Below are 27,527 nucleotides of genomic sequence, written 5' to 3'. Positions count from 1 at the left end.
AACAAGACAGATCAAATTGTAGAGCATTTCCGGTGTCAGTCCCTTGTCCCCTGCCAGTCCAGGCTCCCAATCAAGACGGTGACTGTTCTGGAAGGGGATGAAACCCTGGGCCCAGTGAGCGTGGGAATGGGACACTAGCTGCCTTTATTTATTTAACATCTACTGTGTGTTTGCAGGCACAGGCCCCCTTATACATGGGGAGGGCAGAGGACAACCTGCAATAGTCTGTTCTCTCCTTCCACCTGCGGGCCCTGGTTGTCAGGGTTGGTGGCAAGCACCTTGCCCACTTGGCCATCTTGCCTGGCCTCGTTTGTTTCTTGTCTTGTTGGGAGCTAGAACCAGGGTCGCGAGCATGCTGCAAAAGGTCTCTATCACCAAATTACACCCCTAACTCAGTCCACTGTTTGAGAATCTGAGGCGTTGTACTCTTTGACATAAGGCTCCTTTCCATAAATGTCACTAAATTACGAACTTTCAAATTCTGAAGTCTTGGAGCCAATTGTGATGGCACACATACCTTGAATCCTAGCACTCCGGAGGCCAGCCTGGTCTACAGTGAGTTCCAGGACAGCCAGGGCTACACAGAGAAACCCTGTCTTGAAAAAACAAATGAATAAATACGTTTTTAAAGAAAAGGTGAAGTTTTGGGTCAAGGACATAGCTCAGCAGCAGAGAGCCTGCTTAGACTCCTCAGTGAAAGGGCTGGACGCGCTGTTGAGAGACGGGCATCTACGGGGATGCTGTCCAGCATTGGGACACTTGTTATTACTGACCACATGCAATCCTCAGTATCACACAAAAATAAGTTATTGACAGCTAACTATTCGCACCTGAGGCTAAAAGGCCGGTGTCGCTGTAAGTCACTAATGTGGCGATCTGTTCCACCTGTGACAAGACAGAACCATAAAGAAAGGCTCTGAGCCTAGCCTTCGAGCCCCCATCAGGCTTTGCTCCAGCCTCTCCGCTCCGCTGCTCCGTGTGTGGCGCATGCTGGGAGACGCCTCGGCGCATGCCCACGGCATCAATCACGTGTGCTTCTCGTGCACTACACGCGCCCGCGCCTCACTTCCGGGCTTGTTTCCGGCGAGGCGTTTGGTGACCGTTGAGCGGCAAGATGAGCGTCTTCTCGCGCCTCAGGAACGGAATCCCGCCGTCGCGCGACGACTGCCAGGTACGGAGCGGGGGGGTCGGGGACCTGGGGGCACGAGCCGGGGAGCAGTCGGATCGCGGCCATGGGTGGCAGCACCCGCGGTCCGGGAGCCCCGGAAGGAGGCGAAGTCCCGGGCCAGGTGAGGGCGGGAGCGGGACGCCGGCCCGGGTGGCGAGCCCGTGGCTGCCGCGCCTGAGGCCTGTGGCTTTCTCTCTTCCAGTCTCCCTATGAGCGGCTGAGCCAGCGGATGCTGGACATTTCTGGGGACCGAGGTGTGCTGAAGGACATCATCCGCGAGGGCGCCGGCGATCCCGTGACGCCCGATGCCTCCGTGCTGGGTACGGAGGCCACTAGGCCGCGTTTCGTCCCTGGGAAACTGTTTATGCAACCCCGACTGGCCCCCTAACGGTCTTGTGTAGGCTGAGGATGACCTTGAACGCCTCACACCTTTCTTTCATTCATTCATTCATTCATTCATTCATTCATTCATTCATCTTGGGGGGGAGCCTGTCCTGGAACTCAGTCTGTTACCAGGCTGGCCTTGGCCTCTATCTCACAGAGATCCGCCTGCCTCTGCCTCCCGAGTGCTGGGATCAAAGGCGTGCGCCACCACCGCCCAGCATTCCTGACACTTGTCACTGTGTTGAAATTACGGGTGGGCAGGACTTCATTTTATGTGGTGCCCGAGACAGAGCCCAGGGGCTTGAGCATGCTAGGCAAACCACCGCCAGCTGAGTTCCATCCCCAGCCCTGCTGTTTACCTATGTTGTTTTGTTTTGTTCCTGAAACACGGGCACAAAAATAGCGCAGACCGAATTCCAACCTCCTGTGTACCAGAGGATGACCCTGAAGTCCCGATCCTTCCCCTACATCCCAGGTGTTGGCATCACAACCGTGTACACCGATCTTCCTGGTTGGTTTAGAGCATTCGTTTGTAACAAGGAACCAAACTGAAGCCATTGTGGATGGAACTTCCGTTTTGAGTAAGGGTTAAATAAAATTTAAGTTGCCAAGATCTCTCCAGACCTGGCTGGGTAACTGACGTCCTGGTTGGCAATGTGAGACATGAGTGGTGGGCAGGCCACCCCGCTGCACTTGAGTAAACCCGCCAATGAGAATATGGTCAGTGTGCCACAGAACAGATGTTCCTAGGACAGACCCCCTATTCCTGGATCCTGATTGGTGGACAAACGCAGCTGTAATTTGGCACAGATGTTTGTGCTCTCCAGGCTTAAAAGCTCTAACATTCTGGCTGGGGTCAGCTGCAGTCTGTTCTGCGGCCCTGACTGCTCAGCAGTGGCTTGATTACAATACATTTCTGTTTTCTGCATTGACTTGGCGCGTGAGTTGTGTTGGTTCCAAATGGACTTCATGACACCTTGTTTCAAGGTGCTGGGGACTGAACCTAGAACCTAGGTGTCTTCAGGTAATTGGTTGCATTTTTCCAAAATATGGCATTTTAAAGGACTGGATGTGCTTCTCTTGAATGGAGAAGGTTTGCTCTTTGAGAAACAGTCTCAAAATCCTATGTAGCCAAAGATGACTAGAACTTCTGATCCTCCTGCCTCTACCCCCCAACTGTTGAGATTGCTCATTTATGCCACCATGCCTGGTCTATCTGGTGCTGGGGATGGAACTCTGGGCCTCATACATGCTAGTCAAACATTCTACCAACTGAGCTACACCCCCAGCCTTTGTTTTATTTGTTTGTTTTTGGTTTGTGGAGACAGGTTTTCTCTAAGTAGCTTTGGAACCTGTACTAGAACTCACTCTGTAGACCAGACTGGTTTTGAACTCACAGAGATCCACCTGCCTCTGCCTCCCAAGTGCTTGGATTATTAGGCCTGTGCCACTATCATCCGGCCTTTGTTTTGTTTTTTTTTTTTTTTGTTAGTTTTTGAGACAGGGTCTCACTCTGTAGCCCTGGCTGGCCTGTAGCTCCATATGTAGACCAGGACATATATAGACCAGGCTAAGTTTAAACTCAGAAATCCATGGTCTGGCGGGATGGCTCAGTGGTTAAGAGCACAGATTGCTCTTACAGAGGACCGGGGTTCAATTCCCAGCACCCACATGGCAGCTTGCAGCTGTCTGTAACTCCAGTTCCAGAGAATCTGACATCATTATACCAATGTACATGAAATAAGGTTAAATAAAGCTTTAAAAAAAAAAAAAAAGAAATCCACCTGTCTCTGCCTCATCGCTGGGGTTAAAGGCATGTGCCACCAAGCCCAGTCTTGCTTTTTTTTTTTTCCAAATATAGGATCTATATTCCAGGCCAGCCTTAAACTGGCACTCTGCCTGCCTTAGCTTCTGCAGATCTGGGCTGACAAATGGCTGCTACCCTTGCCTGCCTCAGGGTTTTAAGAAGTAAAGCATGAGGCCAGGCGGTGGTGGCGCAGAGGTGGTGGGAGGCAGAGGCAGGCGGATCTCTGCGAGTTCAAGGCCAGCCTCATCTAGTTCCAGGACAGGAACCAAAAAGCTACGGAGAAACCCTGTCTTGAAAATCAAAAAAAAAAAAAAAAAAAAAAAAAAAGTATGTTCCTGATCTCCCCTTTATGCCACTGTGAACAGAGAGCTGAGATTCATCAGGAGAGCCCTTGAACCTCAGGACTGAGAGAGATTCAGAATACCACAAGAGCTTTCCTGTGGATCTGGGCGCCGGGCAGTTGAAACTCATTTAATTCTTCTTTTATCCTAGACAGGGACTCCTGTGTCGGGTGCTCCTATCTCTGCTTCCCAAGTGCTGGGGTTATAGACATAACCCTGCTAATTGCTGTGTTTCCCTGTGGTGTTGATGTGATGGTTCTGGGGATGTCTTTGTAATGTTTTCCTCACACTGCGCTTTTCTCCCTTTGCCCTAGTGAAATATTCTGCGTACCTGGAGCACATGGACAAGCCTTTCGATTCTAACTACTCTAGGAAAGCACCTCGACTGATGAAACTCGGGGAAGGTAAGGTCGTCTGGGGCCTCTAGGCAAACGAAGACATGACATGTTTTAGGATTGTCACAATATTCAGGGGGTTTTTATTTTTTTACATACCAATCCAGTTCCCCCTCTGTTCCCACTCTGTTCCTCCCATCTTCCCCCACCCCACCCGCTCCTCAGAGGGTAAGGTCTCCCCTGAGAAGTCAACTAAGTTTGTCCCATCACCTCACTGAGGCAGGATCAAGGCCCTCCCCTCATCCGCTATGCCTAGGCTGAGTTAGGTATCTCTCTATAGAGAATGGGCTCCACAGTTAGTTCATGCATTTTGGTTAGATCTTGGTCCCACTGCCAGTGGCTCTTCATACTGCCTAAGCCACACCATTGTCACCTGCATTCAGAGAACCTAGTTCAGTCCTATACAGGTTCCCCAGTTGTCAGTCCAGAGTCAGTGAGCTCCTACTAGCTCAGCTCAGGTCAGCTGATTCTGTGGGTTTCCCCGTCATGATCTTGACTCCTTTAAGAACAGGTTCTTACAGTTGGTAGCTGATGTTAGTTTTCAGGGAGGCACCCAGGTTATATGTCACTTCTTCTTAGGACTTTATTTTTGAGTGATAGCCTACATGGCAAAGTTATCTATCTTGGCATCTAAGTTACCCATTGGGAATTTTTTTCTAGTCTTGATTTTTTTTAATTTTATGCATATGTTGTCCACATGTGTGTATGTACCCAGTACCTGCAGAGGCCAGAAGAGGGTGCCAAGTCTGCTAGAACTGGAACTGGAGTTAGGTGGTTTTGAGCCACCATGTAGTTACTTGGAACCAAACCCAATAAGCAAGTGCTCTAACTGCTAAGACATCTCTCCAGCTACAGGGCATCTTTTAAGACAGAATCTCACTGTACAGCCCACACTGACCTTGAATTCAAAAGCCTCCTGCCCCAGCGCTGAGTGAGGAAATGATAAACATGCACATGGATCCACTGGGCACTTTTCCTTGTGCATTTATCAAATAAATGTAGTGAATACTTAACTCCCCAGCATGTGTGGTGAAATTGTAGGATCTGGGAGAATGGCTCAGTCAGTGAAGTGCTTGCCGTACAAGCATGAGGACCTATTTTCCATCCCACAGAACCCACATTTAAAAAAACAAGCCGGGCGGTGGTGGTGCACGCCTTTAATCCCAGCACTCAGGAGGCAGAGGCAGGCAGATCTCTGGGAGTTCGAGGCCAGCCTGGTCTACAAGAGCTAGTTCCGGGACGGGCACCAAAGCTACAGAGAAACCCTGTCTCGAAAAACCAAAATAAATAAATAAATTAAATAAATAAATAAATAAATAAATAAATAAATAATTTTTAAAAGAAGGCCAAATGTGATAGTGTATGCTTATAATCTCAGTGTAGAGAGGCAGGCAGAAACAGATGGATCCTTGGGGCTCTCTGGCCAATCAGCCTAGCTTACTTACCAGACTCCAGGACAATGAGAGATCCTGGCAAGGTAGATGCCACCTGAGGAGTGTGACCTAGGATTGTCCCTTAGCATCCACATGCACATGTAATACACAACAACACACACAGATCTCAGACCATGCCCAGATGATGAGAACCCTGTCCTTGTGCATGTTACTAGGGTGGGGGAGGTTGGCCTTTAATCCAGAAACTAACTTCATAGAATTGAATGAAATATGGAGCTTTGGGGAATGTTCTGGGTCTGCTTAATGAAATTATAATTACTTTCCTTCTGGCAGGGCCACATGCACTACATAGAAAAGAAAGCTTGAGATGAGAGTCCTGAGGTTTGAATAAGATCTCAACTAGGGGAGTGGAGAGATAGATGCCTCTAAAGTTAAGAGTACTGACTGCTTTTCCAGCCAACTAGGTTCAATTTACAGCACCCACGTGATGGCTTACAACCATCTGTAACTCCAGTTCTTGGAGATCTGATGCCCTCTTCTGGTCTCTGAGGGCATTACATGAATGTGGTACATATAGGCAAAACATACATAAACATAAAGGAAAAAATCCTGAAGAATTTCAGTTAGAGCAGCCCACAGACATTGAGGGAAGAGAGCTTTGAAGAAAGAACAGAGCATGTGATAGAGATGGAGCCTGTGAAAGATGGCATTTGGAGAAAGCAGGACAGCAGAGACAAGACCGGGCATTGAGTTGGGGCACCAGGGCAAAAGACTTGGATTGGCACATACACTTGGAGTAGGGAGAAACTCGTGACTTTGAATGGGATGCGGGTGAGCGTCATTTGAGTTCTCTGTCCTTTCTTCCAGATATTACACTCTGGGGCATGGAGCTGGGCCTTCTAAGCATGCGCAGAGGGGAGCTGGCTAGGTTCCTGTTCAAGCCAACCTATGCTTATGGCACCCTGGGGTGCCCGCCCCTCATCCCTCCAAATGCCACTGTCCTGTTTGAGATTGAGCTGATTGACTTCCTTGATTCTGCTGAGTCAGACAAGTTTTGTGCACTCTCAGCTGTAAGTTCAATACCTCAGATTTTCCAGTACTTTCTAAAGGGGAGGGATTGAATTGTATTTGGATATTTCTGTCAGATTGCCTGTTCCAGGTTCCACCCATGCCTCCAACACAGTGGTATCTTCTCAAGTCTGTCCAAGGTAAAACATACACTGTAAGGTATAGATTGGTTCTGTATTAGCTGTTTGCTATTTTAGTGGCCCTTTGCTTAGTTCTCACTATAAGGTGGTAACTGCTTTTCAGGAAGTTAGGCCCTGGTAGCTTTAATGAAGGTGATTGAGGCTTGGAGATATAATTCAGTGATAGAGTTCTTGCCTAGAGTGACAACATTAACAAACCCTAGGTTTCATCGCCAGGACCATAAAAACAAGCTAGAGAATTGGTGCCTCCTTGAGAACTGAAAGAGGCTTTTACTAGATAATTACGACTGAGGTGCAAGCTAAGACAATCTCAGGGTACTGGGTCACAATCCTTACAACCCAAGTCTTGGTTCCTATGCAGTCCTTCACTCCCAGCCCATAGAAGCACAGTGTATAATCCCATCAACAATCACATGCATGTCTCTATGATGTTGTCATCTACCGACTGCATGTGTGGTGGTATCTGTGCATTCATTCCAGATTTTGCTTCTCCATATGATTGGGTCTTCTACAGTACATTAAAGCTGTCAGTACCTCAGTTGAGTGTCTCACCTTGCCCACATCTTTCCACAGAGTAAATGGTCCTGTACTTACCTGGGTTCTAATTTGGGACTCTGGATAGGATTTTGCAGGAGGTTCTGATAGGAAACCAGGATAGCAGCATGAGCATAAAGAACCCCAGAGACCTGAACCAACCAGGAAGTGCCAAAGTTTTCTGAGCTTGGCAGACTCCCTCAGGTTCTATGGATGCTTCTGCTTCTGGGGGAATCTGAGGAGGATCACAGCAGCCACTGACACCCGCACTGCTCTGTAGGTGGGCCTGTTCCAGCATCCACATGTGTGGCCTCTGCACACACAGGGGACTAAACAGAGTTTATGGTCCTAGAGGGAAATTTTGATGAATGTAGCATGACTGCCGTTGTGCCACTGGGGCTTCTTGTTCCATGTCACTGCGCTTGTCTTTGGTCTTCAGGAGCAGCAAGAACAGTTTCCACTTCAGAAGGTCCTCAAGGTAGCAGCAACTGAGAGGGAGTTTGGCAACTATCTTTTCCGCCAGAACCGCTTCTGTGATGCCAAAGTGAGATACAAGCGGGTAAGAATGCTCTGGAAGTGTATGATCCAGAATACTTTCATCTTTAAAAATTTTACGTGGATGGGTGTGCAATCTGCATATCTGTCTGTCCACTACATGCATGCCTGGTGACTACAGGGCCAGAAGAGGACATCTGATCCCTAAGAATTGATTTTAGGAACTGGAGTTGCAGACAGTTTGAGCCACCATGTGGTGCTGGGAATCGAACCTAAATCTTCTGGAAGAGCAGCCAATATTCCTAACCTCTGAGCCATCGCTCCAGCTCCAGGAAACTTAAGAGCATAATCTTCATCTCTTTGCTATTCTTCTTGGGCATCTGCTAATAAAATCACAGTAAGCCAGGCAGTGTTGGTGCATGCCTTTAATCCCAGCACTCAGGAGGCAGAGGCAGGCAGATCCCTGAGTGTGAGACCTGTAGTGTGAGCAGCGGATTGGCATTCCTGTCACCCAGCTCCCGGCTGCCTGGCTAGCTTATGCCCTGAAATAACAACACACAAACTGTATTCATTTAAACACTGCCTGGCCCATTACATCTAGCCTCTTCTTGGCTAACTCTCACATCTTGACTAACCCATTTCTAATAATCTGTATAGCACCACAAGGTGGTTCTTACCGGGAAAGATTCTAGTGTACGTCCATCTTGGGCTGGAGCTTCATCACGTCTGTCTGAGGCGTCTTACCTCACTTCCTTCTACCCAGCATTCTGTTCTGTCTACTCCACCCACCTAAGGGCTGACCTATCAAACGGGCCAAGGCAGTTTCTTTATTAACCAATGAAATTAACTCCTCCATCAGAGACCAGCCTGGTCTAAAGAGTGAGTTACAGGACAGCCAAGGCTACACAGAGAAACTCTGTCTCAGTAAAAAAAAAAAAAAATCACATTAAGATGGGCCTGGTTGTTCATTCCTGTAATCCCAGCACCCAGGAAGCTAAGGCAAGGGGATTATAAATTCCAGGCCAGCCTGGCTTATTAGCTAAACCCTGTCTCAACAAACTAAAAGAGGGGCTTGGGAGATAGTTCAATGAGTAAGAGTGTTTGCTTTATAAGCATGAAGATCTGTGTTGAAATCCCAGTAGCTATATAAAATGCCCAGCATGGATGCTGGAAAGATGGTGTAACAGAGAAGAATATTTACTGCTCTTATAGAAGACCAGAGTTTGGTTCCCAGCATCCATATGGCTCACAGCTGCCTGTAACTCAAGTTTAGGGAATCTCATGCCCCCTTCTGACCTCTGTGGGTTTCTTCACCCACATGATATATGTAAGTTTACATGAGTTTGCATACTTACACATAAAGGATTTTTTTTAAAGCCAAGTATGGCCACGTGTACTGCAATCCCATTATTGAGGGAGGCAGAGACAAGAAGATTACTGAGACTTGAAACCTAGCTCCAAGTTCAGTGAGAGATCTTGTCTAAAGGAATAAGGTAAAGTAGTGGTTCTCCATATGCCTAATGCTATGACCCTTAATACAGTTCTTTATGTTGTGGTGACCCCTCTAACCATAAAATTATTTTTGTTGCAACTTAATAACTGCAATTTTGTACTGTTATGAATCATAATGTAAATATCTGTGCTTTCCAATGGTCTTTGGCGACTGCTGTCAAAGGGTCCTTCGACCCCCCCCAAGGGGTCTCAACCCACAGGTTGAGAATTGTTGAGGTAGAGTACTGTAGCAGGACACTTGACATTGTCCTGTGGCCTCCTAATGGCCACACCAATGTACCCACACATGTACATACACCATATACATTATACACAGAGAAAATTCTTGTGCTAGAAGGAAATGACTGAGGGGGAGTAGGGACTGGGTGATGTGAGGTGATGTTCTCTATGTTGATCTTTTTTCCTTTTGCTTTCCAAGACAAGGTCACTGTCTAGCCCAGACTGACCTCAAGTTTATGGTAATCCTAACTCAGCCTCCTAAGTGCTGGAGTTATAGGTATAAGATACAAACTTGGCTCTGTATGTTGATTCTTTTTTTGTTTGTATGTCTGTTTGAGAAAGAGTCTCACTGTGTACTCTTGGCTGGACAGAACTTGTTTTGTAGACTAGGTTGTTCTTGAACTCACAGAGATACACCTGCCTCTGCCTTCCAAGTGCTGGGATGAAAGGTGTGCACACCATGTCTGGCCTGGATGTTGATCATGATGTTTTCCTGGTATATTTGAATTATGAAAGTTCATTAAGCTGTGAACTTTTTTCTTACCCATGTGTTTATGTATTTTAATTTGGTATTTCAAGAATTACCTTCCTGGGGAGGTGGGAAAATAGCTCAGTAAAGTGCTGAAAGCAAGCATTATAATCTTTGTCCTGAGAACCCATACTTAAAAAAGCCAGGTTTGGTAGTGCCTACTTGTAATCCCAAAATGGGGAAGACAGAGGCAGCAGATTCCTGGGGCTCCCTGGCCAACTAGTCTGATCTACTAGGCAAGGTTCAGGCCAGTGAGAGACTGTCTGAAAAAACAAGGTGAATGGCTCCTGAGGCATGTACCTGAGGTCATCTTCCGGTCTCCACATGCACTTGCATGTACATACGCCCATAGGTATGTGTGCACTTGTGCACATAAACATGCATACATATAAGTATAAAAAATCCCTATTACTGCTCCAAAAAAAGTTTATTTTAAAAAATCCTCATCCCAGCATCACTACCACCACCAGTTGTAGCTGATTTTTTCCATCGTGTTTGCCATCTACAGGATTTTCTGTCCCTCTTACCATAGAGACTGGTGTCACTCCTCTGAGGCTGTTTAGGTTTCAAGCTACCTTGCGAGCTATGGGATAAGCAGAAGTGGGACAGAGGCCTGGCTCTCTGCTGTGGAAACAGTACTAGTCCACACACCCATTAGCAGCACTCCCATTTGCCCATTCCAGAGTCAGTAGTCTTTGTTGTTCCATTTCTCCAGAAAACAGACCTCCTGGGCTGGGGATTCAGCTCAGTTAGTGACGACATTCATGAAACCCTGGGTTTCAGCTTCAGAATTGCATAAACCAGGTATAATCCCTGGTTGGAGACAGGAGGATGAGAAGTTGAAGCTAGGTCTGGAGACATGGCTCAGCAGTTAAGAGTACAGAAGACTTGGATTCTGTTCCCAGCATTCCCATTTGGCAGCTCCAAAGGATCTGTTATCTGTCTTCACTACCACCTGCACCCATGTGCATATACCCACAGACAACACACAGACACACAATGCATACACGTAATTAAAAACAAGAAATTGAAGGTCATCCTTTGCTACGTAGTGCGTTTGAGACCCAACGTGGACTATATGAAACATTTATCTCAAAAATTAAAAAGGGGGGCTAGCATGGTGGTACATACCTTAGCCCCAGTATTTAGAAGACAGAAGCAGGCAGATTTCTGTGAGGTCAAGGCAAGCCTGGTCTACATGTTGAGTTCCATGACTACCAGGGCTATAAAAAAAAAAAAAAAAGCCCGGTCTCAAGCTGGGCGGTGGTGGCACATGCCTTTAGTCCCAGCACTTGAGAGGCAGAGAGAGACAGGCAGATCTCTGAGTTCAAGGCTAGCCTGGTCTACAAGAGCTAGTTCCAGAGACAGGCTCCAAAGCCGCAGAGAAACCCTGTCTTAAAAAAAAAAAAAAAAACCCTGTCTCAAAAAGCAGGGATGGGGTGCTGAAGGATGGTTCAGCAAATTAGAGCACTTCTCTTACAGAGGACCCAAGTCATGGCACCTATATAGTGACTCACTACCATCTGTAACTCATAAATAAAACTCCAGGGAATATGATGCCTTCTCCTGATCTCTGGGTACCAGGCACACATGTAAGGCACATACATACAGCAAAATATCCATACATAAAATAAAATTGCATAAAATAGAAGCCAGGTGTGGTGGCGCACACCTTTAACCCAGTAGACAGAAGGCAGAATCAGGCAGATCTCTGTGAGTTTGAGGCCAGCCTAGTCTACAGAGTGAGTTCCAAGACAGCCAGGGCTATAGAGAGAGATACTTTCTCAAAACCATATGTCTGTTTTTTAACTGTGTTTCTGTTTCTGTTTGGGGAATGTGTGCATGTAAAAGTGCTGTGACTAATGGAGCTGGGGTTACACACAGTTGTGAGCCACCTGATGTGGGTGCCAGGAATTTAGCTAGTCCTTGGCTCATGTTGGATATACTGTCCTTATTACTTTTGAGGCAAAAGAATAGAGGACACATGTTGTCTCCCTCACTCAGGTTTATATGCCTTTTGCTAGAAACCTTCAAACTGGACTAGAGAGCTGGTTCAGTGGTCAGGAGCATGTATTGCTCTTGCAGAGGACCTGAGTTCAGTTCCTAGCATCCACATTAGGAAGCACAGGATTACATGTAACTCCAGCTCCAGGAAGATCTAACACTCTCTTCTGACCTCCACAGGCACTTGTATTCACATGCACACATCCTATCCCACACATAGAAAAAGAAGCCTCCTGACTTTAATATAATAACCTTGTTTCCTGACAGCTAGATGAATATCTTCCTTAGGTCATAGTTCTGTGTGATTTGTAAAGACTTAGGACGGTCCCTCCTTACCCTTTGTCTTCCCTCCTTTCCTCAGGCCTTGTTGCTGCTTCACCGACGCTTGGCAATCTGTGAGGAGCAGAACCTAGTGGAGCCTGCTGAGCTTCTGGTCCTCCTTAACCTGTCCTTTGTGTATCTGAAGCTAGACCGACCTGCCATGGCCCTGCGCTATGGGGAGCAGGCTCTGCTCATTGACCAAAGGAACGCCAAGGCTCTCTTCCGGTGTGGACAGGTGAGTTGAGGGTAAGTGCCCGAGAGAAGGAAGCGGGGAGAGGGGCTGGGGTAATAACTCAGTCAATAAAGGACTTGCCAGGCATGCCAGCCTGGGAGCCTGAGTTCATTCTCCAGAGCCCAGGGGGCTATATCCCCTCACTGGGGAGGCAGAGACAGGTAGGTCCCTAGAGTTTTCTGGCTAGTCAGCCTAGATGAATTGGGAGTCCTGGATCCCAGAGGAAGCCAGGTTGACCTGTGGTCTCCATCCACATGTGCACTTACGCACTCCTACACAGAGCAGTCGGTCTCACTTGGACCACTACCACAAATGCTAATCTCTTAATCTAATGCCCTGTTCTTTCCTCACAGGCTTGCCTCCTTCTAACTGAGTACGAGCAGGCCCGGGATTTTCTAGTGCGAGCTCAGAAGGAGCAGCCCTGCAACCATGACATCAATAATGAGCTGAAGAAGCTGTCCAGGTGAGAGCCGGGGGCAGGAGTGTGACCAGAGGTACAGTGAGAGGTAGCTGTAAGAATTCTAGTCCAACCATCTGGATAGAGGACAGGCTAAGAATGTTGTCCCAAACTGGCTCAGAGGCAGTCACCCCACCTGCATGCTCATTGATCTGTACTGGCTGTTCCTTAGTGGGGAAGAAGCTTCACTTCTGAGCATTTCCCTCCTTCCTGTTGTACCACCCTGCAGATGAGCCCTTCCTAGAGAAGTGAGTCTTCACAACCCCTTTGTGTATATTTATATGTGTAGGCCAGAAAGCAACCTTGAGTGTTGTGCTGGGGTCCAGCAGTTAGACTGGACTGTGGCTAGTCTCAAAGATCCTCCTGTCTAGGTGGGTGGTCCTTGGACTTCCCACAGGGCAGGGAATCCTGATTGCTCTTTGGGCTGACAAGGGAGGGGGACTTGATTGGGGGAGGGGGAGGGAAATGGGAGGCAGCGGTAGGGAAGAGACAGAAATCTTTAATAAATAAATAAATTAATTAAAAAAAAGATCCTCCTGTCTGACCCTGCCCCCACCCCCACTGACACCCCATGCTGGAATTACAGACACGCTCTACTCACTGGGTCTGGTTTTTTAACATGGTGCTGAGCACTTTACCAACTGAGCTATTTCTGTAGTCCCCCATGTGACCTTAAAAGGGTGTTGTACAAACCAAGTATGGTGGTCCACTCTAGTAGTCCTAGAACTTGAGATCCTGAGGCAAGAAGATCTCAAATGCAGACCTTCTAGGATATAAAATAAGTCACTCAAAAACCAAAGGGCTGGTGAGGAGACTCAGCAGTTAAGAGTTCTTGGCATTCTGATCCTAGGACCTACATAGTAGAAGGAAAGAATTGACTACAAGTTATCCTCTGACCTCCATACATGGTTTGTACATGTGCATGCTAAATAAATGTACAAAAAGATCTCCCACGATAAAGTCTTGAAATCAGCACTCAGGAACCAGACAGGTGGGTCTTTGAGTTTAAGACTACCCTGTCTACAGAGTGAGTTCCAGGACAGCTAGAGCTTTACAAACTTTGCCACAAAAAAAAAAAAAATAATATTTTTAAAAACTATACTTAAGGCCAAGTGGTGGTGGCGCATGCCTTTAATCCCAGCACTTGGGAGACAGAGGCAGGTGGATCTCTTTAGAGTTCAAGGCCAGACTGTGTGACTGGCCTCCCATGTGCTGCAGTTAAAAGGCACGTGCCACCTTGCCCAGCAGACAGCCACCATTTTTTTTTTTTTTGGTTTTTTGAGACAGGATTTCTCTGTGGTTTTGGAGCCTGTCCTGGAACTAGCTCTTGTAGACCAGGCTGGACAGCCACCATTTTTTTTATTTTATTTTATTTTATTTATTTATTTATTTATTTTGGTTTTTGGAGACAGGGTTTCTCTGTGGCTTTGGAGCCTGTCCTGGAACTAGCTCTTGTAGACCAGGCTGGTCTCGAACTCACAGAGATCCACCTGCCTCTGCCTCTCGAGTGCTGGGATTAAAGGCGTGTGCCACCATCGCCCAGCGACAGCCACCATTTTTAACATGTATTTTCTGCCTTGGTGAGGGTCTCTCCTTAACCTTAAACATTTGATCCCATTGCTGAAGTTTTTAAGGTGTATCCATCACTTTTTTTTTCTTCTTAAGATATATTTATTATGTATATAGTGTTCTTCCTGCATGTATCCCTGCAGGCCTGAAGAGGGCATCAGATCGCATTACAGATGGTTGTGAGCCATCATGTGGTTGCTGGGAATTGAACTCAGGACCTCTGGAAGAGCAACCAGTGCTCATAACCTCTGAGCTATCTCTCCAGCTCTGTGTGTATCATTTTTATTTGAATGCAGCCACTATGCTGCTGTTCTCTTTGGGTTTCCCAGGAGCTCCTGTCTGGTATGGAAAAGACTCTTCTCAGGTTAGATACTGAATTATGGGGGGAAGCTGACCTTTCCTTAGCAAGAACATCTCAAAATGACTCAGAAGTCACTTAGTGCAAGGAGTAATTTGGCAAGACTTGGCTTGAGCCCACTGACAGTGACTTCTGCCTTCCCAGCTGTTGTCTTTCCAAATGAGGGCCTCGTGTCTAGGACCATCCTTAGTGAGCTTAGCCTTGCCTGTCCACAGTGTCATCCCCATTGGCTGCTGTCCAAAGTTGACTTTTCTTAAAAAAATTTTTTAAGACAGGGTTTCTCTGTAGCTTTGGGATTAAAGGCATGCACCACTACCACCTGACCTCCAATGCAGACTTTTAAGTGTCTCTGTTACCAGAGAATTCCAGCCACCAGATGTCACCTCCTGCAAACCTACAAAGCTTGCCTTTCTTTCCACAGCCACTACAGGGACTACGTGGACAGAGAGAAAGAGATGTGTCACCGGATGTTTGCTCCCTGTGGGGGCGGCTCCTCAGTGGGAGGAAACTGAAGGTACGGGGCTGAGCATGCATGAGAGAATTCAGGGTTCTGTCCATTGGGGAAGATGTCCTCCTCAGCTAGTCTTGGTGACCAGTGGTTATCTCCACTGAGGACAGCATACGACAAAATAACACTGTTGGGGCCTTCCCACAGAGTGGGTCACTGAGGGAGGAAGACTTGGAGGTTACATTCATATTTGACATGTCCTGAAACTTCCCATTCAAAAGACTTTTTTGTGGTTTGTAAAATTAAACTCTTTAAAGTTCCTTAGAACTGAAACAATGGATGAGGTCATTAGTGTGACAGTTTAGCTGGACTTAGAAGAACTGAGTTTCTCTTTTTGTTACAGTGTTTAGAGATAATTTCATATAGGCCAGACTGGTCTGAAACTCACTATATAGCTGAGAATGACCTTGGACTCCTCCTGATCCTCCTGTCTCTACTAACTGCTAAAATTACAGGACTGTGCCACCACAGTCTGATTAGTGTAGTACTGGGGATGGGACCCTGGACCTTTTGTGTGCTAGTGTATACAAACTAGACGAGCACTGTACCAACCGAGCCACAGTCCCAGCCTGCTGTAGATGTGTTTGTATGTTTGAATTTTATGTTTGTGTTCGTGTATCTATTGGTGTATTCACATGAACGCAGATGCCTGTGAAATCTGAATAGGATGTCACATCCTTTAGAGTTGGAGTTATAGGCAGTTGTGAGCCTTCTGGTGTAGGGCAGGGACCTGAACTCTGGTCCTCTGCATGAGCAATATGTGCTTTTACAGACTGAGCCAGATATCCAGTCCTCCTTTTTGTTTTTGGAGATAGGGTTTCCTTGTGTAATCCAGGTTGACCTGGAACTCACAATTCTCCCGTTTCAGCCTCAAGAGTAGTAGGATTAATTTGGGCAGCAGTAAACTAGGCGTGGACACACAACTTTAGTCCTAGTATGCAGGAGGCAGAAGCAGGCAGATCTCTGAGATCAAGGCCAGCTTGGTCTAAGTTCCAGGACAGCCAGAGTTACATAGTGTGAAACCTTGTCTCCAAAAACAAAAACAAGAAAACAAAACAAAGGAGTACTAGAATTACAGGGGTACACCATTATGCCTGGCTGTAGGCTGTATTTGTGGTGCTGAGGTTTTTCAGTTCACTAACTACCAGAATTCAAAATTTGAAGATGCCGAAACCTGAAAAAAGCAGAACTTGGCATTGCTGTCAGGTAGTGTCAGCTTGTGATTGAGTATGTGCAGGACAGAGTGTCCCCTCAAGTACACAAGATAACCTTCCAGTCTGCTCTGCTATTACTTAAGACAATTAATGGGAACAAAATTGCCTGCCTTAAACACCTGTTCAGCCAGGTTCAGAGCCCTGCTCTCCTGAGAGAAGTTAAACAAGGAAGAAGAAGGAAGCAGCTGCTGAGCGGGCTCCTGCAGTAAATCTGCCCTTTGATGCCCCTCTGTCTACAAAAGTGGCTTCAGAGGAGGGGCCATGAAAGGCTCATTCATCCATGCGCTCATACCATCTCTGAAGCACTGCTGTCTGCTTGGCAGATGCTACCAGTCAGTTCCTTTGTGGGTATGACTTTTTGACCCCATCCTCTGGGTCTTTAGAGAACTTGGGAACTAAGCTGAGAGTCAGGGATCTCTCCTCTTTGGCTCTTGTCACATTCAGTAGAGACATAGACATCTGTTTTCCCAGACCTTGTGGGTATGTGGATCTGTGTGGCTGCATGTGTACATACTGCTGTTCTCTCTCTCCTTTCCTCTCTTTCTTTGCCTTCCTTTCTCCTACCCCCTTCTCTGTTTCTCCCTGTGTGTGTTTTGTGTGCATTAACCTAGCTTTGCCAAGTAGGATAGGCTAGCAGGCCACCAAGCTTCTAGAGGTCTGCTTGTTTCCTCCACCTATCTTGTCATGACTGGGATTATAAGTATGCACCACCATGCCTGGATTTTAATGTGAGTTCTGGGCATTAAACTTGAGTCTTACGTAGCACTTTACTTCTAGACTGTTTCCCGGGTGCTTTCCTAGACTCTCTGTAGTAGAACTTTGATCTGACATGCTCAGCTTGGAACCAGTCTTGGGAATCCCAGCTAGGCCATTGGATTGCCTTCCATTTTCTGTGGCTGCTGTTCCCTGAACAGCCCCAGCTCTTGAGTGTTCATCCTTTAGTCATCAGTGACAGTGTTTGAATCTCACATGACAGTGGCATATTCCCACTCCTGTTAGCATCACAGCCTGCTTAGTTCTTGTCATGTTCCTCTGGCCCTGTTCTTCCATAAGTGTGGCCTGACCAGTTACTCACATATTGATTATTTTCATGTGTGGGAGAGTACAGAGTCATGTGCAGAGGTCAAAGGACAACTTTTGGGGCTTGTAACTCTCCTTCCACTGCCTGGCTAAAGAGTGTGGTTGCTGAGATTAAAGGTGTGTACAACCACTGCCTGGTCTGTATGACTGATTAGTGTGGCTACTTTGCACTGGTCTTCAAAACCCAAATGATATATACCACTATATTTCTTCTTTTTGTCTAAAATAAAAGGTTATATCTAATATAAGAAAAACTATACAGTAAATACAGTAACAACAAATACAAACAACAAATATATTAATGTCTAGTCCATTTGCATTTGACAAATTCAGAGAAAATACTCCATTATCTGTCCTTTCTTGGTGAGTCCAAAGTCTTGTACCTAATTTACTTTCTACCATAACCTGCTTTCTGTATCTGGTAAACAAGGAAAACTATAACTATCTAATCTTCCACACCCTCAGAGACCCAAGAAGGAAATAATATTAACTAAGTAAGTAGTAAGTGTAAGTAAGCGACTTCCAAAAAATGTGAGAAATGACAGAAACAGTCACCCATAGTCCTCTGCACCATTGGGACATCCATCTTCAGCCTACAGGCCTAGCATTGAAGGTGTAAGTCACAAACAATGCCACACCAGTTTGGAATTATGATTAATAGGGTGGTATTTATTTAAAGAGGAAAAAACTTACAGATCACCGTCCCAGACAACAGCCCTCTGTGCAACCAGGGAGTCTAGTCGCCAGTGGAGCAGGAAATGAAGAGAGAGAGCACGGAGGGAAGTAGCCGCTTTTTTAAAGGGAGAGAGACCACGCCCCAATGGGCTGGTATCTCAGCAGCTATTGGTTGGAGGAGCAGAAGGACCTCCCGCAACATAGCATATCTGACAGACTTTTCTGTAAAGCAGAATATCTTGAAGCTGTCCCTTCTTGTCTTGACAATGTCTGTCAGTCACTTTCTTTTGTTTCTGCTTGTCCAAATAGGACATCATACTGTCAGTAGTCAAGGCAAGGGCATTTTCTTGCCCAGTGGCTTACTTTTGCCACAAAGTAAACTCCATTGTGGAGTTTTCTTCTATGCCCATTATGTTCTCTGAAGTAGATTGGTGCAGCCAGGAGCACATATGTCTCATTGTCATTTATAAATCTATGTTATTAAAACATCTTAAAGGCCATATTCTGTAGATCTCTGAAGTGCTTGAAGGTGACCTGTCTATCTAAAATATATCTTTGATTGACCCTAAAAACATTCCTAATGTGACTACAAGTTTGATTAAAATAAGTGATTAACTGCTAACCTGTATTCTTATCCTCAATGTTAGTAATAATTTTCAAGGACTAGAAATTTGCATTACATTGTTAAATGAGTTGTATAGGTACAATACCTTGAACAAGAGTAGAAATGTATGTATGTATGTTCTAACAAAATTAATCTCAAATTTGTATCAATATATAAAATTTGCATTACAGTATATAAAAATCCAATGTAAAACATATAAAACTAGTAGTTGATTTTTAAAAGTAGATTCAATAATCTACCTTTTTATCTTATAAATATATCCTTCCTTTTTTCTTTCCAGAGTAGAATAAATAATCTACCCTTTTATCCTGTCATCTATATCCCCCTTCTTTTCTTTTCAAAACAAGAACTCTGAGTCTAATCTCCCTTGTTCAACTTTCCTCCTGACCATAACCAATAACAACTTATAACCAGACCTTCTAAACAATGACAAATATCCATAACCCATTGAACAACCAAAACCATCCACCTCACCTCTTGGGAATGTGGGCATCGTATTCTTAAATTTACTTTCTGCTGTCTTGGGGCAACAGTATCTTTAGGGAACCCTAAGGAAAATTTTGTATTAATTGTCAATCCTGGGAGAGCTAGCTAGCTGTACCATTTGTTGTCCAGTCTCTGTAATTGGAAAGTGCAGGGCTCATCTCAGGTCCTGGCTAAGGTAGGATGTTAGGATGGATCATCTCAGTTAGCCACCTTGAAATTGTTCTGAGCAGTTTGTAGTTCAAAGGCTGATATTTAGGTGGTGTTTTTCAGCTTAGCAGTGTTATCATAGTCCTGGAGGAGTCATTGTGGGCCCATTCTCCTTTTGGAGACTGCAAAGGTCGCTGTTAGGCATGCTCATGGTTCACTACAGAAAACTAATAGAGACTCAGACCAGAAATCATGTGCAGAAAGGTAGAGGAAACCGTTTTCTAGAATTCAATAGTACTCTATATGACCACTGATACTGTGACAAAAAGTTTTAAATATATATATTAATCTTATACTTTGAAATGCTGTTTAAAGAGTTAATGTAAAAAAAATCAAAGGATTGTGAGATTAGTAACAATAAAATAGTCCTTAAGTTTTTGTTTTTCTTCTGTCATATCAGTTGACTCTTCTGACATGAGACAGAGATTTTGGATTTCACTTTAAAATAAGCATGCTTGGTTGAGAGAAGGAGAGAGCCACACTCCACCTTCAAAGCCAGTTTAATCTTTAACTGGACTGGGACTACAAAAGACCATTTGCATTATATGTCTGTAGAGTGTAGCAGGGGAAGATTTATGAAATTTTATCCTATTGTAAATGTGATACACCAATAGGCCATTTTACTCTTGTGATTTTTTTCTAGATGATTTGTCCATTTTCTTCAGATGTCTCATTTGTCTGGTGGTCTTCAGATTCCTTAGCTGAATGGATACCTTTATTCTCTTGAAAAGACAGAAACAAAACCCTTCCCCAACCCTAATTTTGGGGAGATTGTCTTTTTTTTTAATATTTATTTATTTATTTATTTATTTATTTATTTATTTATTTATTTATTATGTATACAATTTCTGTCTATCTGTATGCCTGCAGGCCAGAAGAGGGCACCAGACCTCATTCCAGATGGTTGTGAGCCACCATGTGGTTGCCAGGAATTGAACTCAGGACCTTTGGAAGAGCAGGCAATGCTCTTAACCACTGAGCCATCTCTCCAGCCCCCTTTTTTTTTTTTTTTTCGATACAGGGTTTCTCTGTGGCTTTGGAGCCTGTCCTGGAACTAGCTCTAGTAGACCAGGCTGGTCTCGAACTCAGAGATCCGCCTGCCTCTGCCTCCTGAGTGCTGGGACAATGCTCTTATCCTCTGAGCCATCTCTCCAGCCCTTGGGGAGATTTTCTTTTGGCAAGTTACATCTGATCAAATGAAAAGCATTTGTTAGTTTTATAGGTTAGTTCAGATTAAATGGTCATGCTGTTTGATGAACTATCATCATCTCTTCTTAATAAAAAGATGTCTCTTGTTCAAATCGAATCTTTGTCAATTTTGATGGAATCCATAGCTTTTCTTCTGTGAAAACAGAAAAGCAAAACTCCTTCCCCAGTGTAACACATGTCCTGGTTTCCATTCTGAGGTCAGTATATCTTTAAAGTATATCAGCTGATTTAATTCTATAGTTTTCTACTATCCAATGTCTTTTTACAACTGTTATTCCTTTCTCATTAGCATTTAGAAAAGTCAAAGCTAATAAAGCATTATGCAATCTATTTCTGGGGGTATTTATCATCCATATCTGTTTATTTAAAATACCCTTTAGAGTTTGATTTGATCTTTCTCTAACAGATATGGAATGTATCATCTGGCAGATTTCTTTCCTTAGAGTACTCTTTGGGTTACTTCCTGCAGGTAGTGGTGTTTGGTTGTATAAAGAATAAGTAGCACATTTCCTTATAATTTCCTTAGCTTGTTGTCATGTGATAAGTCTTTTTTTTTAACCTTTGCCATTGACATGATGTTTTCTATAAAATTCTGAGGCCATCAGCACATTTCCAAATAATAATTGATCAATTTCTGCATTACCTTGTGCTAGAGGACCTGGCAGACCTGTAGGGGATCAGATGTGTGTTATGTATATGGGATGATTACTATTCCTGATTGATCTTGTAACCGAATAAATAATTAAGCCAATTCTGGTATAAATTCAGTGGTTTCAATATGCAAAACAACTCTCTGCATATTGTAAATCGGTAACTATGTTGAGAAGTTCTTTAAAATCCATTAGTACCATGAGAATAGAATATAATTCTGACTTTTGAACAGAATTATAAGGGCTTTTTCCACTTAAATTTTCTGGTTTGTAACCTGCCTTTCCTAACTTATTTGCATCAGGATAGAATGTTGGGTTTCCAGTGATTGGTGTGTCCCATACAATGTGAGGAAGGACCCAGTTAGTTCTCTTTATAAGTTGAATTCTCTTACTTTTGGGATAGTTGTTGTTAATCTCTTCCCCCAAAAAAATACTACAAACTCTTTGCCAGGGTTCACTTTTTTCCCATTTTTTAATCAATTTCATCATTATTAAAAGATACTATAATTTCTGCTGGGTCTATTCCTACTAATTGACAAAGTCTCAACTTTCCTTTTAGAATTAACTTAGGGATCTTTTCCACATACATATTTAATTTTTTTTTTTTGGTTTTTCGAGACAGGGTTTCTCTGTGGCTTTGGAGCCTGTCCTGGAACTAGCTCTGTAGACCAGGCTGGTCTCGAACTCACAGAGATCCGCCTGCCTCTGCCTCCCGAGTGCTGGGATTAAAGGCGTGCGCCACCATCGCCCGGCACATATTTAATTTTTTAACCTGGTTTACCTGGTAAAGAGATTTATTCTAAAATAATATCTTCCCTCTGCATTAAAATTCCTTTAGGGGAATATTTGGAGGGTAATATGACCAAAATGCAGTTGAGATTTGGATCCACATGACCCATCCATCTGTGCCTTCTGTAATTTCTCTTCAATTAAAGTCAGTTCTCTCTCAACTTCAGCTGATAATTCCCTGGGACTATTTAAGTCCTTGTCACTTATCTAAGGTTTTGTTTAAATTAATCAGGTCATCAGGACCTATCCCAATAGTGCACTGTAGATAAGAAATGTCTCCTACCAATTTTTGTAAGTCATTAAGAGTCTGCAATCAATCTTTCCTAATTTGTACCTTTTGGGGTCTAATTTTTTTATAAACCTATTTTATAATCTAAATAATGGAATTTTCTCGGGAGCAATTTGTAATTCTCATCAAGGCAGAATTTTCTTTAATTCTTCAAACATTCTTCCTAAAGTATCTACATTTGAATCAGTAAAATGCCATCTATTTAATTGAGAAATAGAGATTCAGAAAATTGCTTAGATATCATTTCCAATTGCTGACTTCACAAAATATTGGCACAGGGAGGGGCTATTTAATGTTCCCTGTGGGATAATCTTCCATTAACATCTCTTAGCATGCTGAGTATTATTATAACTAGGCACTGTGAAGGCAAATTTTTCTGTCTTTTTCTTGTAAAGGAATAATGAAGAAATAGTCTTTTAAATCAATAACTATAAGAAGCTATCCTTTAGGCAATAGGGACGGCAAAGGCATTCCAAACTGTAGAGAGCCTATTGGCTGAATCACCTTATTAACAGCTCTTAGATCTGTTACCATTCTTCATTTTCAAGATTTCTTTTTCACAACAAATACAGGAGAATTCCAAGGGCTGGTTGATTCTTCAATATGCTGAGCATTTAGTTGCTCCTGTACCAACTGTTCTAAATCCTGCAGTTTCTCTGTTGTTAAAGGTTATTGTGCAACCCACACGGGTCTGTCTATCAACCATTTTATAGGTAGGGCTGTTGGTGCCTTTGGAAGATCAGCAGCTGTTGTGCCCTGTTCTTGTACAACCTGAATGGTCAGTGCCTGTTATTTATAAAACTTTATAATATTTTTCTTGGAAACATATGTTAATTTATGGTTTGTTTCTAAGATTGGGGGAATGTTAGTCTGAGTATTCCACTACTGTAATGATTGTAATTCCATTCCAATCTTGTCCCCACAAATCCATTGCTGTATTATCCAATAAGGTGTTATATTCCTCTCTGTCCTTCTGTCCCTATACATTCCATCCATCTCATGCTCTGCTTTATCTGAGATAAAGTTCCAGTCCCTAAAAATTGAACGTTTGCCAATTTGGATGCCAAGATTCTGATGAAATTATTGTTACATCCACACCTGTGTCTACTAGACCTTCAATGACATTATTTATTCATATTTTTAATTTTGTTCTTTGTTTATTTATAGAAGTTTGCCAAAATACTTGCTTTATGGTTTCTCCTGAATTTTTTGTTCTCTCTTTTATAACTGTTCTATTATCCAGAGCAGTATGGTTTCTTACAATAGGCATTAGTTTCTATAATTGCTCTGGGAAGGAGTTTCCTCTACAATGGCAGGAAATGGCTGAACCAAATTTGGCATCATAGCCTGCAAGAGGCCCCTCACAGAGTTTCTCCCAACACCAAGGGACTACCTTGAATATCCCTTGTTGACCTACATTCATTAGTCCAATGTCTGCTTTGCCACACCTTCTGCATATCTAGAAGGGAGGGGCATTATGAATGGATTATTAGAAAAAACCTTATGTCTGGAACGTCTTGTTGACAATCCATTTTAAGGTGACCTTGTTTGCCACAGTTATAACATTTGACATTTCAATTTTTTCTTAAACCTCTGGAAATCACCTCTCCTATTCATATACCATCATGGTCATGAGATTCAATATTAATTGTATCTTGAATCCCCTTCTCCAAAGGTGCTGACCTTGTGTTTAAAGGCTTAATTATCCTTTTGCATAGGGAATTTGTATTTTCAAAAGCCAGAGATTTAATTATTATTTGTCTAGCATCTGAATTTAGTATCTATCATTCTATTTACTGCCGATTTCATTCTTTATTAGAAATCAGTGAATGTTTCTTTTGGACCCTGTATGACTTTAGTAAATTATACAACCTTCTTCCCTACTTCATCAGTTCTGTCCCAAGCATTCAAAGCAGCTGCTCAGCATAAAGCCAGGATGTGGCCATCATATAAAGATTGCCTTTCTATAGTAGCACAATTTCCTTTTCCAAGAATTTGATCTTGGGAGATTTCCCTGCCTCTAGCTTTACTCCATTGTTCAATAGTCTTAGCCTCTTCTCTGAACCAGATGCTCCATTGTAATTGTTGACCAGGCTCTAAAACAGCTTTAACCAATTCTATTCAGTTAGTGATAATTCTATCACAAACTGACAGAGTTTTTAACATTTGCTTCACAAAAGGTGAGTACAAGCCTCATGAGACTATTGCTTTCCTGAATCTCCTTAAATCTAACATTGGCACAGGAGTCCAGTCAGCTGTAACAGAACTCCTACCGTTTGACAATTCCTGTATGGTTACCGGATATGGTTGGTTGTTTGAAAACCTTAAGCTGTTCCTCTCTATTCTTAAAATGCAACACTGAAATTGGTTCTCCATTAAATTCCTCTGTCTGGATTTGAGTGTCTCTATGATCTGTTTTATTCAATTTTTCTAAGGTCTGTATTTTAGCACTCAGATTAACCAATTTTTAGTGATAAAACAAAAATGATAATCTGATAACACTTACAATTGACATTACATAAATCCCATCTAAATTGGTTATCCTCTCATTTAATCCTTCTAATTTCAAACTGTCAAGCATATTTTCATTCAGAGACCCAAATCCCTCCATTGTAATGGTTTTCTCATTTTTTAATGTGGGAAAAAGTCTTTTAAATAATTCCTCCCTTTAAGAATTCCCAATTGTCTTTCCAAATCTGCTGCTGCTGAAGATGTGAGGCTTTTTGCTGCTGCGTAGAATAGTAAAGGCCTGGCTTGATTTCAAGACAGCTACTTAATTTGGCAGTAACCCAAGAAAGAGGCTCTACAGAGCTACATGATCAGCTCAGACTGGGCCTATGGCTTTTGTGCCATACAAAAATATAGGCCTACAGGAGACCAAGCAAAATTCTTGTAAAGGTCTGTTTATTAGCGTAATGGCAGCGGCTTATATAGCCCTTGAATGAGGAATTTGGGTTGGGGTGGGGGATTTTGCCGGGGTAGCAAAAGTCAGCACACCTGGTCAAACAGCTCTCAAGGTGATTGGGATGTGGGGGCTCCCTGCAAACATTCTTAGGACAATGGTCCCTGCTATCAAGATAGTTGGGATGTGAGGCAGGTTCCGTAAGCAAACAGCTCTCAAGGTAGTGGGGCTTTCTGCAAACATCCTTAGGACAAGGGTCCCTGATATATTAGGACAATGGTCCCTGCTATCATCTTTAGGACAAGGGTCCCTGACATTACCCCAAATGTTGGGCACCAATTGTAGCACAAATAATAAAAACCCAGAGACAGATACTGGGGTTCAACCTGAAGATCAGAAAAGCAAAATAGTCAGCCACTGGCTCTTACCTCTACCTCAGACTGAAAATGGGTGATCCTGCCTCCACAAATCCTCAGATTGAGATTGAGAGTGAGACGTGTCTCCTCCTGTCTTATATTTTTCTCTAGTACTAGGATTAAAGGTGTGCACCACCACTACCCTGACTCTGTGATTAACTAGTGTGGCTCCTGGGGTGTGTGAAACCACTGCCTGGCCTCTATGGCTAACTAGTGTGTCTGATTTGCACTAATCTTCAGGCAAGCTTTTTTTAAAACACAAATAATATACCACTATAACTTCCTTCCTGGAAACTTTAGATTTTCTAACAGTCTGTACAGATGGTTGGTTCTATAAACTGAGGCCCAGCTGGCATCACGGCGTCTTTTATCCCCTGGGCCAAATCCACTATTTCCTGAATCCCTTTTCTCGTTTGTTTGTCTAGTACCTTGGGCAACTTGAAACAGGATGTTATCTGTTCACCTTCCTGTAATTGGTCCTGCAAGAGATGACCCTTTGTCTCGGGAGTCCTTCTGAGTTCATTCAGTCCCAAGGGAAAAGACTCTGTTGTGACTCACTCTGTGTTGTCCTTGGTCAGCATGACCCTGTGTAAGCCAATAACATCCTCCAGTCCAAAGGCCTGGAGATGGGTATATCCAAACTGCACATAGGAATTTGGGGATGAAGTGGAGTAAAGGAAGAGATTGTATGGTGGACACAGTTGGTCATTCATACAATATTCATTCTGCCTCAGAACTAGGACAGGGCATGAAGTGAAGAATTAGCCAAAGGAAGACCCTATTCACTGGCTGCAGAAAAACTGGGAAGGTGGTAACATGGTACCATTCTGTGCATTCCCAGGATTTCCAATCCTTTTTGTTGACCCAGTTTTTGCTAGCTTAATTGTACCTCCATTCTAACCTACTTTTCCGTGCAACTAATGAAATCAGAAAAAGGGCAAAGAAAATTACTTCCCAGCAGCACCTCACAAACAAGCTTTGGGTGCTTAAAAGTGCAGTTGGTCAGAGATAACACCAGGAAGCCAACACACTCATGTTTCCTCACACCTTGCAATACAGGCAAACAGGAATGTGGGAGAACCACGTGGATACTGATGTCACTGAAGGAATGACACACTTCAGACCTCTGCAAATAGCAAATGTAAAACAAGACACCCAACAGACAATCTACTCTCACTATGCCCCTCCTGTGTACTCACACAGTAATTCCCCCAGCTGACGGGCTAGTTCCTTTGGGTTACTTAGCAAGGCCATATCTTCACTCTGACCCTGCATCTGCCCCTTCCTTCCTTCCTTCCTTCCTTCCTTCCCTCCCTCCCTCCCTCCCTCCCTCCCTCCCTCCCTCCCTTCCTTCCTTCCTTCCATGCTGGGATGTCCTCACACCTGCCTAGCATGCTCTCCACTACTGAGCTACACCACCCCAGCCACATGGCTTTTTCTTCTTTAATTCTGTAGTTTCATATGGCATGGCTCACATATAACTATTATTTTAAGTAAAGAAATATTTCTGAGCCAAGCGGTGGTGGCGCACGCTCTTAATCTTAGCACTC

General features: G+C 43.9%; 1 protein-coding gene across 1 annotated transcript in view; it reads left to right on the top strand.

Moving 5' to 3' along the window:
* Positions 1–958: 958 nt before the first annotated feature.
* Fkbp6 (FKBP prolyl isomerase family member 6 (inactive)) overlaps positions 959–27,527 on the top strand; it is a 43,754-nt gene continuing 17,185 nt past the window's right edge. The window contains exons 1-8 of the mRNA XM_050129310.1: positions 959–1,171; positions 1,371–1,488; positions 4,015–4,104; positions 6,357–6,559; positions 7,671–7,790; positions 12,352–12,546; positions 12,897–13,006; positions 15,349–15,441. Coding sequence (XP_049985267.1) covers positions 1,115–1,171; positions 1,371–1,488; positions 4,015–4,104; positions 6,357–6,559; positions 7,671–7,790; positions 12,352–12,546; positions 12,897–13,006; positions 15,349–15,439 — 984 coding nt within the window. The 5' untranslated portion in view covers positions 959–1,114 and the 3' untranslated portion in view covers positions 15,440–15,441. The remainder of the gene's footprint in view (positions 1,172–1,370; positions 1,489–4,014; positions 4,105–6,356; positions 6,560–7,670; positions 7,791–12,351; positions 12,547–12,896; positions 13,007–15,348; positions 15,442–27,527) is intronic.

Source organism: Alexandromys fortis, unplaced genomic scaffold (assembly GCF_014885135.2).
Source record: "Alexandromys fortis isolate MF-2015 unplaced genomic scaffold, M_Fortis_MF-2015_v1.1 scaffold_312, whole genome shotgun sequence".
Taxonomy (NCBI): Eukaryota; Metazoa; Chordata; class Mammalia; order Rodentia; family Cricetidae; genus Alexandromys; species Alexandromys fortis.
This window is presented reverse-complemented; position numbering and strand designations above follow the sequence as displayed.